Source organism: Engystomops pustulosus, chromosome 10 (genome assembly GCF_040894005.1).
Source record: "Engystomops pustulosus chromosome 10, aEngPut4.maternal, whole genome shotgun sequence".
Taxonomy (NCBI): domain Eukaryota; kingdom Metazoa; phylum Chordata; class Amphibia; order Anura; family Leptodactylidae; genus Engystomops; species Engystomops pustulosus.
In genome coordinates, this window is record NC_092420.1 from 60,557,752 (window position 1) to 60,571,325 (window position 13,574).

Sequence of the window (13,574 nt, forward strand, 5' to 3'; positions counted from 1 at the left end):
AGGACCACTGTCTTTCCATATAGTTTCCCATATAGGAAAACATATCTCCCGTCCTTGTCAATACGTTTCTGTTCTATCACAAAATCTATGTCCGCATGAATTAATACTGTGACCCCTTTGGAATATATGTTACCGAAGGAATGGATTATCTCGGTTGCCCATTTTTTCTTAAATCGATCTGCATGTCTTTCAATTAGGTGAGTTTCTACCAAACAAATAATCGCTGGCAAATGTCTATTCACCACATCGAATATCTGGCACCTTTTAACCTTATCACTAGCCCCGCGGATGTTTCAAGTAACTATTCTAACCATCCCCGCCATTCAGATAAAAAAAAAGGAAAAAGAGAGAGAGAGAAAAAAAAAAACAAAAAAACAAACCCTCCTGCAGGGAGACCATAGCCCCCCACCACCCGCAGACCCCCCCCACCACCCCCCTACCCCAACCCCCCCCACAACCCCCCAAATGACCCATCCTGCTTTTACTCAACGGGTCCCTTCACTCCATGGCGTCGTTCCTCCGCCCCACCCCTGCTCTAAACACCACCCGATGCTGCTTTAGTATATGTATCAAATCTCTAAGGATAAGGGAAGCCTCCCAAACGTACTCAGGCGCGAACGCCTTGTTTATCTAGCCAGCCCGATGCCTCCTCTGCATCTGAAAAAAACCAGGTTTTCTCTTTAAACACTACACGTAGTTTAGATGGAAACAGTAACGCATACTGTATCCCTGCTTCGGCCATTCTTTTTTTAACCCCTTTGAAACTTGCCCTAGCCATTTGTGTGTCCCTAGAAAAATCAGGGTAAATTGAAATCTTATGTCCATTAAAGGAAAATTCTGACTTTTCTCTGCTCTTTTTCAAAATAATATCTCTATCGTGTGAGCTAATCAATTTCGCCAGAATAGCCCTAGGAAAGCTACCTGGCACTGGTTTTTTCATCGGGACCCGATGGGCTCTTTCTATGCTAAATACTGGTGAAAAATCCTCTTTCCCAAAAGTGTCTTCTAACCACTTTTCTATCTTTTCTGATAAATCTCTGGGCTCATCTGCCTCTGGAAAGCCCACTATTCTCACGTTTGCTCTCCTGGATCTATCTTCCATGTCTATTACTTTTGATTGTAGTTTTATATTTTCTTTTTTAATTTTTTCAAATTCTGTCTTTAGCTCGCTCACTTGTGTCACTGCAGCTCTGCAGCTTTCCGCTATCTCCCTATTTTTGTCTCGAATTTTATTCATCTCTTCTTTGATAAACTTAATATCTGAGTTCAGGCTGCCAATTTGTTCATTTACCTTATCAATTGCTACTTTAGACATATCAACCGAATTCTTGGTGTCCTTCACTGCCGACAAAATTTCTGTCAACAACGTGTTCAGTTCTTGGGGGAGATCCTCCCTCTGCCATCCCTCTAATCTAAGGTTCCCTTCTCCCTCTTGATCTTTTTGTACATCTTTGGTGGTCTGTTTAACTTTTGGAGGAGGGGTCTTCCAGATTTTATCCAGTCCCCCCCCCCCCGGACTTCCTTGAACTCGCTTTGGGAGGCATATTTCCCAATATATAAAACGGTTTTACCAATTCGATATTACACAGTTTTACACCTTAATAAGTTATCAGGACAATAGCGGAAGTACATACAGAGTTAGAACAATGAAACAATGTCAACTACAGAATATGCCCTACAGAGTAACCACACGTGATCAATTCTTATCAATTATCTACAATCATGAAAGGAGCATCTGCACTAGTTGGATGCCATGCAAAGCCAACAGGGTTCTGTAATATTTAACATTGGTTCTAAACGTATAAAAAATCTGGTTAGCGGGTCAAGTATATCAATCCCCTGACCTCCGGCCAGACGACCCAGTCCGTATTAACCCAGTTCTTCAGTTTTTAACGTTAATTCTGGCAATATATTCTGCGGCTGGTAGTTGGAATAGCAGACCGGTCAATTAGCCTCCAGCCAACCAGCCTAAAACACACTGATACAGTTCTTGCGATTTCAGCACAAGTTCTGACAATAATAAGTAAGCCTGGCGCCTAACCTCCAAGCAAGCAACCCAGTTCTTATTGGAGTGGTTCTTACAGTTGCGGCTAACAGTGTATTATAGGACTAGCTAGTAAGTCGACAAACTGGCCAGTTGAACATTAGACGGACAGCCCGGACCATATTGAAGCAGATCTTTCCACCTTGGTATTAGTGATGTTAGTTCTGGCAATAGACTATAAAGCAGGTTAGTAAATTTAACAAAAAAGCCGGTCAGTCAATCTTCAAACAAACCACCCAGTCCACATTAGAGCAGTTCCTATGGTTAGTTCTGGCCATCCGACACACAACTAATGGTTCTTACAGCTAGTAGTTCTTACAATTGCGGCTAACAGTATATTATAGAGCTAGCTGGTAAGTCGACAAGCTGGCCAGTTGAACATCAAACGAACAGCCCGGTCCACATTAAAGCAGATCCTTCCATCTTGGTATTAGTGATGTTAGTTCTGGCAATATACTGTAAAGCAAGTTAGTAGATTTAGCAAAAGGCCGGTCAGTCAATTTTCAAACAAACAACCCAGTCCACATTAGAGCATTTCCTGTGGTTTAGGGGTCAGTTCTGGCCATCCGTCACACAGCTAGTTGGCAACTTGAAAGATTAGAGGGGCCAGTCAGTTAGCCACCGGACAGTCAATTATCACTCATATTAAACTCCGAGCTAAGATAAACTAATCGCAAGCACTATTGGAACAGTCTCACCGTATCTTCAGCCTTTGCCTCAAACAGATGCATATGTCTTTAAAAGCCTTGAACGCCGTGTCTCCTGTGCCCCAGAGTTTTAAGTGCTGCCTCCTGTCCTCAGATGTCGCCACCGACACAACCTTGCGCAGGACCTGCTCCAGTCTTTCCAGCGTGGGACATGACCGCAACAGCGAGGAAGACTCCGGACCTCACCCGCGGTCGCGGCCTCAGCCCACACAAAATTGCTTCATCAAGAGCGACAGCAGCGTGTCCTACCACGCTCCACGTGTCGCGGTGCAGCTCCTGCTTCCTGGTGCCGGGGCGTCGGATCGAGCGTCAGAGCAGGCGTCGTCAGAGAGGGCGCTGGGGAGCCTCCATGCCGGGCGGTGAGAAGCTACAAGGGGCGGAGGAACGCGGCTCTAACGAGATCCTCACGTCATGCCGTCACACGCCTCCCGGCCCATTCGGACGCGTTTTTAACCCGCTCCGGCTGCGCCCTCTTTATAACTCCATATTAATATTTTCTTATACCATTGGATGGTGGCATCCCTTACTTCAATTAGAAAACCATGAGAAGAAATGCTACACAACACATATTTTCTTATATAATTCACCGCAAACCACATATTTGGTTGTGGGTCTAAAGAGTTACGTAAGGTTGATAGAACTAGTTTGGCACTTCTGGACAGGTCACATTGATGGTCACTCTGAACTGTTTACTTTTCTTCTTGAAAATGTCTGATCCCTGGATGTGATGAAATATTTATCGAGCTCTTGCTTTGCCAATTGTTCACATGATCTTACAACAAAGAACCCTGGAAATGTGATGATAATTAGATTGGAACATTTTATTAACATAAAACCACTTTCCATTCATATTAAATCAGGAACAGATAGAAATAATAAGAAATACTTCTTTAGGTAAACAATTTAAAGGAACATTGTGGCCTCAATGTTTTGTACTTTAAACAGTAAAATCCGATAAAAATTGCTGATGTCAATCCACACAGGACAAATAGCCGTCTAATCAATGACGTAGATTCCATTGATTTCAGAACAACACGAGTTCTGGCTGGGTTAATGGTTCGAGTCCATTGGGTCAGGATTGCATTCCTTGCACCACTCCACTTGCCAGGACCTGTTAGACGATATTGGTATGGTGTGCATGGACCAAAGAAAACCTTTACAGCTAGTCTAGGATCTGTAAGCAAAAGATGCATAATGTTGGGACGAATACCAATCTCCACAGCTACTTCATCCATGTACTCGATGAAGAATGTTTGTAACGTGTGGTTTCTGCCAGCTCCAAAACTGTGGAAAGATAATTGAATTGCAATATTGAAATGGGTTAACCATCATGATGCCATCTTAAATATAATTAAGGAAATATAATGAAACCTCTACATTCCTATTGGCCTTTGTCGATTGATCATCACCAGTCAGCTACCGTTCTGGGATCCCAGCATTCCAAGAAAGGAGGAGCAGTGGTGCAATGTACATCACTGCTCTCTCATATAAACGAAAACGAGACAACTGGCTGGAGGAGCAGCATTTACTTTTACGATTCTTATGTGTGATCGAGTGTCTCAAACCTTATCCCCTATAACAGGCTACAGACTTGTATTCTAGATATCTGGCAAGGGCCGTGCACAAGGTGAAAGGGAAATATGTAGTTAGAAAATTGTTGTTCCTTGCCAGATTTTGTATTGTAAAAAAATGGATCTCCTTGGAACCACCTTCAATTGTTCTCTGGAAATGTATTACGAATAAGACAATTTTGGCTGAAGGTATTGAAAATAGTAGAATGGGACCCAAAACAGGCTTACATTGAGCTGTGGTGAAAATGGCTGGAGTTGCATTTCTCTCCAGAGGAAAAAAGGATTATTGGGGTAATTTAGTTCCGACTTGCTGGTGTGGGACGAGGTATGAGGTATGGGGAAGGGAGAGAGGCTACTATGAAAAATGTGAAATGTAAGATTATATGTATGTAATTGTATTTTAAAGAATAAAGGAAAAATAAACCAGGCTACAAACAAATTTAGAGCAGGTGGCATGGGTATTTAGCCGTGTGCTCGTTGAATATATTTTCTAGGGTTTTTTTCTCAGCAGATTTTTTTCTGGGTTTTTTTCTCAGCATTGCCTAGAAAATGCTAGTGAATGACACTAAGGACAAACTTACTTTTATCATTTATTGCTTGGTTTAGTGTTCCTTCAACAGGCCCTTACAAACTACATTGTTCAAATAAAATATTGATATCTCCTTGCCATGGTTGCCATGGTTTCATTATGGATGACACTAAGGTATTATTCTGACTGCTACATTTGCCTCCATATCTTCAGTAAACTGTTGCTGACACCGATTATACTTAAGCCCTTTAATGACCAGGCCCTTTTTCATGTTTGCATTTCCATTTTCACTTCCCACTTTCAAAAATCAAATAAATCAATAAAAAACTTTTTTTTATTTTTCCATGTAAAGAGCTCTGTGACGGCTTGTTTTCTGCATTACAAATTGCAATTTATAGCGACATTATTTAATATTCCATGCCGTGTAGCGGGGAAAAAATTCCAAATACAAAAATTTTGGTAGAAAAATGCATTTGCACGGCTTTCACTGTGCACCCCAAATGACACCCCAGTTTTTTTTATTCTTTGCATTGGTACATTCATGGGGATACCAAATTTATATAGGTTTTATAATGGTTTCATATATTTGCAAAAATTAAAACCTGTAAGAAAAAAAATCTTTATTTTGCCAGCTTTATCATACTCCTTACTGTATGGAACTGTGTATGGTGTCTTTTTTTGCTAGATGAAATGACATTTTCAATGCTACCATTTTGAGGACTGTACAGTCTTTTGATCACATTTCAATTTTTTATATGTTTCAAAATGGCAAGAAAGGAACTCTTTTTCCGTTAGGGGGTTAAATGCCAGGAATAATCGTTATTATATTTATATAGATCAGACATTTTTAGGTTGTTTTTATTAACTTTTTAAACTTTTTTTTTTACTATTTTTCAGACCCCCTAGAGTACTTTAACCCTAGGTTGTCTAATTGATCCTTCCATATCATATACTACCATACTACAATGTACCACTGGCACATTGTAACGAATGATCAGCTGCTGTACACCCTGCGGCTCCTGAACTGCTGGCGATCCTTGGTGTTACCTGTAAATATTGGCTGTAATATGCAGCAAATACTCACCGGTATGGAGAGGGGTCAGCATATGAGCCCTCTTCGAGCACCTTCAGTGGATGTATGGTACATAGATACATCACAACTCATGAAGGGGATAAAAAAAAGTGCAGTTAACCCATAATTTTTTCATTCTAGTTCATGTGGATTTAATTATCTGCTGCTGGGTCAATTAGTGCTGGTACAATTTTAGCAGTTCACCAAGATGAATCAAGTGACTGGTAGAAAATTATTACACTACATATTTCATATTTTATGTATTCATACACAGACAATCGTACATAACATGACGGTACCTTATGCTGGTTCACATCTTCCAAGTAGAAATAGAGACTAAAAGTATTTTGTACCACTTTTTGGTTATCCAGTTTAGTCAACAAGACTTTGCTTTTTTATGTCCTCATGGATGTGCTATAATATATTGTGCTTCTATATTTTACTTTTGTATTTTATATTTGTTTTATTTTTATATCTTGCAATATCTAATCTGAATGTCATATACTGTATTTATAGTATTTATAAACTTGCTTTATATATTGTAACACATTTTAGATATATTATTCCTAACATTTTTAAATGATAAAGCTATACTATGCCACTGGTATTAATTGTTTTTATAAATCTAACACAAAGCTGGTATTATTTTAGGATTGGGCTAGTGCTCATACCCTTCTCTTATATAAATTTCTATATCCTTTGTCCTGCTATACCCAGGACATTATATGTGCACAGTATAGTCCTTCACCTCTAGGTGACTTTGTAATATGCTGACTACATCTTCTATGGCACATTTTACCTTCAAGCAGGAAACATCCCTGTTGTGCAGTGCCAGATACTGCTTCCCTCCCATTTTCTGTTTGTGTTCTAGATTCATTTTGAGAACAAGATCTGTTAAACTAATTTCCCCTTTCCACAATACAAATTTCCAATAAAAACATACCAAGAAAACCATGCATAATTTCTATGACTGAGCAGGACAAAGGGTAAAAGGAGAGGGAGCGCAGCTGTCTATCCTGCCTGGGGGTTTGGCAGATTTTTGTTCACTAAATTCTCTTTGGCAATTTGAGATATAAATTGAGGGTATACCACAAAAGAACTTTTGATACAATGAATGAGAAATATCCTCTATATGCAGTCAGTAGCCAAAGAGACCTACATGCTCATAAGGGCGTAAAATGTGCTGTTTTTGCAGCCAAAATACAGCTCTGTATGTAGTACAGAAAACACATACATTTGTGTATTTGTTTATTAACCTCTTAACGCTCAACCTCTTAACGCTTAAGCGGGTGCTTAACTCGTTAAATGCCGCGGTCAAAGCGACCGCGGCATCTAACATGCATCTGGGGGGTCTTTCCCCCACGATCGGCCCCCCTGAACCGTTTTCGGGGGGCGCCGATCATGGCTATAGCAAGTCTGGGGTCCGATCTGGACCCCAGAGTTACTTGCAAGAATTGCCGGTAAGATGGCGTCTGTGACGTCATCTTACTGGCACAGTGCCAGCCTATGCAAGTGTATAGGCTGACACTGATAATACTCTGCATTACATCAGTATTGCAGAATATTATCATGAACAAGCAATCAGATGATTGCTTGTTCAGGTCCCATGGTATAAAAGTGAAAAAGTAAAAAAAAAAGTTATTCAATAAAAAAATAAAGTCATAAATCACTAAAAATGCCCCAAACCCCCAAAACATATAAAGAGACATATAACTCAAAAAAAAGTCTAAATCATAACACAAACCCCACATATATAGTATCACCGCGTCCGTAACAATCCGTAGAATAAAAGTAAATCATTATTGAACCCCCACGATAAATGCCGTAAAAAAAAACTGTTATAAACCCTCCAAAAATTATGATTTTTACCTTTTCAATCCCACAAAAAATGCTATAAAATGTGATCAAAAAACCAAATGTACTCCGACATGATACTGTTGCAAAGTACAACATGTCCCGCAAAAAAGAAGCAATCAACCAGCTCCGAAGCCAAAAAAGTAACAATGTTATGCCACTTGGAAGACGGCAATACATAAATGATAGATTTTTCCCCACATTAGGGTTTTGTTTGACAAATTTAGTAAAACGTAAGAAAATATATTCATGTCTGTTATCCCCGAAATCGTATCAACCCATAGAATAAAGATAACAGGATTATTAGGATATACGGTGAACACCAAAAAAAAAGTAAAAAATCCAGTACAGAATTGATGCTTTTCTACTCCTGCCCTCAAAAAAAGTTCCTAAATTTTCAACAATAGGTGATACCAACCCCAAAAGGGTAACAATGGAAAAAGCATCTCATCCCGCAAAAAAAATGGCATCACATGGCCCTACAACGAAAAAGCGAAAATTTTATAGCCTTCAAAAGGGGCCAATGAGGAAACTAAAATCCTGGCAGCTGCAGGGCCCTCCTTCCCTTCTGCACCTCGCTGTGCGCCCATAAAACAAGTCACAGCCACATGTGGGGGGTCTTTGTACTCAGGAGAAATTGCAGAACAAATTGTATGGTGGGTTTTCTCTTTTTATATTTTGGAAACGTGTAAATTTTAGTGCCAAATGAACGTATAAGGGAACAATATGACAATTCTAAATTTTACCGCCATTTTGATTCAATTACTATGAAGATCTCAAGGGGTTAACAATCTTCGTAAAAGCTGTTTCTGATAGCTTGAGGGGTGCAGATTTGAAAATGGGTTGGTTATATAGGGGGTTTTGATGCTAAATATGTAAAATTTCATTCAAAACTGTATTTATCCCCAAAATAGTCAATTCTGAATATCCGGAAAAGCGATATTCTATTTGTAAGCCGCGTGACATCAAAATAAATTATCCAGACATTTCAGAAATTATGAAAATGTAAAGTAGACAAATGGGAAATGTTATTCAGCAACTTATTTAGGTGGTAAATCTATCTGCCTGAAAACGCAATGATTTTGAATTACGAAAATGGCAAATTTTTCAAAAAATTTATCATATTTTCTTTTTTTTTGTAAATAAACGCAAAACTTATCTGCCAAAATTTACCACTAAAATGAAGTACAACATGTGGGGAAAAAACAATCTCAGAATCGTTTTGATAAGTAACAGTGTTCAAAAGTTATAACCATATAAAGCGAAGCAAGTCAGAATCCAAAAAATCGGGCTGAGCCTTAAGCTACAAAATGGCAGCGTCCTTAAGGGGTTAATCCCTGTACCACTTTTATGAATATTGTTTTTTCATCCATGCATAAAAAATGAAAAATATGTCCTCACTAGAGATGAGCGAGCACTAAAATGCTCGGGTACTCGTTATTCGAGACAAACTTTTCCCGATGCTCGAGTGCTCGTCTCGAATAACGAGCCCCATTGAAGTCAATGGGAGACTTGAGCATTTTTCAAGGGGACCAAGGCTCTGCACAGGGAAGCTTGGCCAAACTCCTGGGAACCTCAGAAAAGGATGGAAACACCACGGAAATGGACAGGAAACAGCAGGGGCAGCATGCATAGATGCCTCTGAGGCTGCTTAATCGCACCATTATGCCAAAATTATGGGCAACAGCATGGCCATGACAGAGTGACCGAATGAGGCTAGATAGCATCTAAAACATGCAATAATTGACCCTGACACTATAGGGGACGGCATGCAGAGGCAGCGGCAGCAGTGGCAGGCTAGAGAGTGTCATGGCGACATACCCTAAATGGACTCATGTTTCACCAAAGGAGGTGAGCAAGAAGCGCTGAAATGATTTCCTATGTGAACAAAAGGTTGACGGTATATTTAGTCGATAACACAGCATGGTGGCGACATAGTGACCAAGTTCCATAACGTATCTAGTGAAACACCCGAAAAATGAGCCTGACACAGCTCGTTTGATAAAGGGACGACATGGGGAGGCAGCCATGGAGACGACTTTCATGATTAAGAGTGACTACTGGGGCATCCATATTGCTTCTATGATTGAAACTTCAGGTCTCCAGCATGGTGACAGATGGGCCGAGTTCCACTATGTATCTGGTGAAACACCTGAAAATTCTGCCTGACACAGCTCGTTTGATAAGGGGATGATGTGCTGCATATCCTCTCGTGCTCCAGCGTCTGGGGTATAGACAGTTGAAAGTTGCACATGGAGACATTGGTGGACGCTGTGGAGGATCGTGGAGGCGAAATGGAAAGGAAACAGCAGGGGCAGCATACATGGATGCCTCTGAGGCTGCCTAATCTTGGGATGGAGCTGGCGGTCCGCTGCCAGGCGAGCTTTCGCCTGTCCAAGCCCCTGTCTCTCGGCTCCTCCCCACCCAAAATGGGCCTGGGGGCCAGAAGCGTTTACTTTGAAAAAATGATAAATTTTCAAAGCAGGCGGGGTCGTTTGAATATTTCACCTAGGAATAATGGAATAGCATAGTGGTTCTATTTTTAATTGTTTTTCGGCAATGGTTCCATGATTAAGAGCGACAGTATGGGGCATCCATATTGCGCTGCTATGATTGCAACTGCAGGTCGCCAGCATGGCGGCGACAGATGGGCCGAGTTCCACTATGTATCTGGTGAAACACCTGAAAATTCTGCCTGACACAGCTCGTTTGATAAGGGGACCATGTATGGAGGCAGTGAACTAGTAGTAGATTAAAGGTGCTGCAGTTAAAACTATGTTAGTTGGATCTTGGGATGGAGCTGGAGCTCCGCTGCTAGGCGATCTTTCGCCAATCCAAACCCCTGTCTCTAGGCTACTCCCCAAACAGCACTTCTAAGAACCTTTTGTATAAGATCAAGTGTAGTAGCGTTCTTATAAGTTTGGGTTATGGCGGGTGAGGGGAATGTAAACAGATGAGCAAGAAGCGCTGAAATAATATCGGTAAATGATAAAAGTTTGCCAGTATATTTTGTGGATTACACAGCAGGGTGGCGACAAAGTTAACAAGTTTGATGTGGAAGCCATGAAAACAACCCAAAATTCTGCCTGACACAGCTCGTTTGATAAGGGGACCATGTATGGAGGCAGTGAACTAGTAGTAGATTAAAGGTGCTGCAGTTAAAACTATGTTAGTTGGATCTTGGGATGGAGCTGGCGCTCCGCTGCCAGACGAGCTTTCGCCAATCCAAACCCCTGTCTCTAGGCTACTCCCCAAACAGCACTTCTAAGAACCTTTTGTATAAGATCAAGTGTAGTAGCGTTCTTATAAGTTTGGGTTATGGCAGGTGAGGGGAATGTAAACAGATGCGCAAGAAGCGCTGAAATAATATCGGTAAATGATAAAAGTTTGCCAGTATATTTTGTGGATTACACAGCTGGGTGGCGACAAAGTTAACAAGTTTGATGTGGAAGCCATGAAAACAACCCAAAATTCTGCCTGACACAGTTCGTTTGATAAGGAGACCATGTATGGAGGCAGCTATATGGACGACTTTTGGAGGCAGCTATGGCGATGACGTGTGAAGGTAGCAATGGAGACAACGTGTGGAGCCAGCTAAAAAGACAGAAACAAGACAGGATGTATATGAATGGTAACAAATCCTTTATTATATCAAAAAAATACATAAAAACTCTTAAAAGGCACTAAATGTGCTGTGGTCCAGCAACCAACCCTGATCTCAATGCAAAATGAGAAGTGAATATGATGTACATATCAGGCCATGAAACCTGGTTTGGCACAAGACTGACAACAGTCAAAAATAACCTTAATAAATGTGCAGACATATGAATACAAGTAGGTTGGCCATGAAGAAAATGATAAGAATATTTACCTAAAGTGCATAGTGCAGTCAGGGAGGGTACTGGAGAATGCCAGCTAAAAAGACGACATGTGGAGGCTGCTATGGAGACAATTTAATTTGGATAGTGCCTGTATGTGGAAGTCCAAAAAAGTTTTCAAACCAGAGGAGCAGGTAGGTGGTCCTCCAGAAAAATTAAATAGATTGAGTGCCTGTATGTGGCACTCCCAAAAATTGTTTAAAACAGAGGACCGGGTAGGTGGCCCTCCAGAAAAATTAAATACATAGAGTGCTATAGCTAGAGCTAGTTGGCCCTGGCAAAAAATAGCCAGTTTCCTCTGCTTTAGTGTACAAAGAGGAGGAGAAGGAGGACAATGAGGAGGAGGAGTGCATACATTATTCAGTTTGAGCTTCTTTCACCTGGTGGAGAATGAAAATCCGGAGAAGTCCAGGCTTTATTCATCTTGATAAGCGTCAGCCTGTCAGCGCTGTCAGTCGACAGGCGTGTACGCTTATCGGTGATGATGCCACCAGCTGCACTGAAAACCCACTCGGACAACACGCTAGCGGCAGGGCAGGCAAGAACCTCCAAGGCGTACAGCGCCAGTTCGTGCCACATGTCCAGCTTTGAAACCCAGTAGTTGTAGGGAGCTGTGTGATCATTTAGGACGATGGTATGGTCAGCTACGTACTCCCTCACCATCTTTCTGTAAAGATCAGCCCTACTCTGCCGAGACTGGGGACAGGTGACAGTGTCTTGCTGGGGTGACATAAAACTGGAAAAGGCCTTGTAGAGCGCACCTCTGCCAGTGCTGGACAAGCTGCCTGCTCACCTACTCTCCCTCGCTACTTGTCCCGCAGAAGTACGCCCTCTGCCGCTAGCGCTGTCAGAAGGGAAATACTGTTTCAGCTTGTGCACCAGGGCCTGCTGGTATTCATGCATTCTCACACTCCTTTCCTCTCCAGGGATGAGAGTGGAAAGATTTTGCTTGTACAGTGGGTCCAGGAGAGTGAATACCCAGTAATCGGTGCTGGAATAAATTCTTTGAACACGAGGGTCGCGGGATAGGCAGCCTAGCATGAAATCTGCCATATGCGCCAGAGTACCAATGTGCAAGAATTCACTCCCCTCACTGGCCTGACTCTCCATTTCCTCCTCCTCCAACTCCTCTTCTTCTGCCCATATATGCTGAACAGTGAAGGACTGAACAATGGTCCCCTCTTCTGTCTCGCCAACATTCTCCTCCTCTTCCTCCTCATCCTCCTCCACCTCCTCCGATATGCGCTGAGAAACAGACCTAAGGGTGCTTTGGCTATCAACAAGGGAATCTTCTTCCCCCGTCTCTTGTGACGAGCGCAAAGCTTCCGACTTCATGCTGACCAGAGAGTTTTTCAACAGGCCAAGCAGCGGGATGGTGAGGCTGATGATGGCGGCATCGCCACTGACCATCTGTGTTGACTCCTCAAAGTTACTCAGCACCTGACCGATATCAGACATCCACGTCCACTCCTCATTGTAGACCTGAGGAAGCTGACTGACCTGACTACCAGTTCTGGTGGAAGTTGACATCTGGCAGTCTACAATCGCTCTGCGCTGCTGGTAAACTCTGGATAACATGGTTATTGTTGAATTCCACCTCGTGGGCACGTCGCACAACAGTCAGTGAGCGGGCAGTTGGAGGCGGCGCTGCGCTGCCCTGAGAGTGGCAGCATCTGTGCTGGACTTCCTGAAATGCGCACAGATGCGGCGCACCTTCGTGAGCAAATCAGACAGATTGGGGTATGTCTTGAGGAAACGCTGAACTATGAGATTTAACACATGGGCCAGGCATGGCACATGTGTCAGTCTGCCGAGTTGCAGAGCCGCCACCAGGTTACGGCCGTTGTCACACACAACCATGCCTGGCTTCAGGTTCAGCGGTGCCAGCCACAGATCAGTCTGCGCCGTGATGCCCTGTA

The 13,574-nt window shown here is 42.2% G+C and overlaps 1 protein-coding gene across 3 annotated transcripts in view; it reads right to left on the bottom strand.

Annotated features, from left to right (window-relative positions):
- Positions 1 to 13,574, bottom strand: part of LOC140104572 (dimethylaniline monooxygenase [N-oxide-forming] 2-like) — a 95,640-nt gene that overhangs the window by 53,113 nt on the left and 28,953 nt on the right. For 2 of the 3 annotated variants that reach the window (XM_072128157.1, XM_072128156.1), the window contains one exon: positions 3,552 to 4,035. The exons of the other annotated variant lie outside the window; for it this stretch is intronic. In XM_072128157.1, coding sequence (XP_071984258.1) covers positions 3,642 to 4,035 — 394 coding nt within the window. In that variant the 3' untranslated portion in view covers positions 3,552 to 3,641. Of the gene's footprint in view, positions 1 to 3,551; positions 4,036 to 13,574 lie in introns of those variants that run through there. 3 annotated transcript variants of the gene reach the window in all.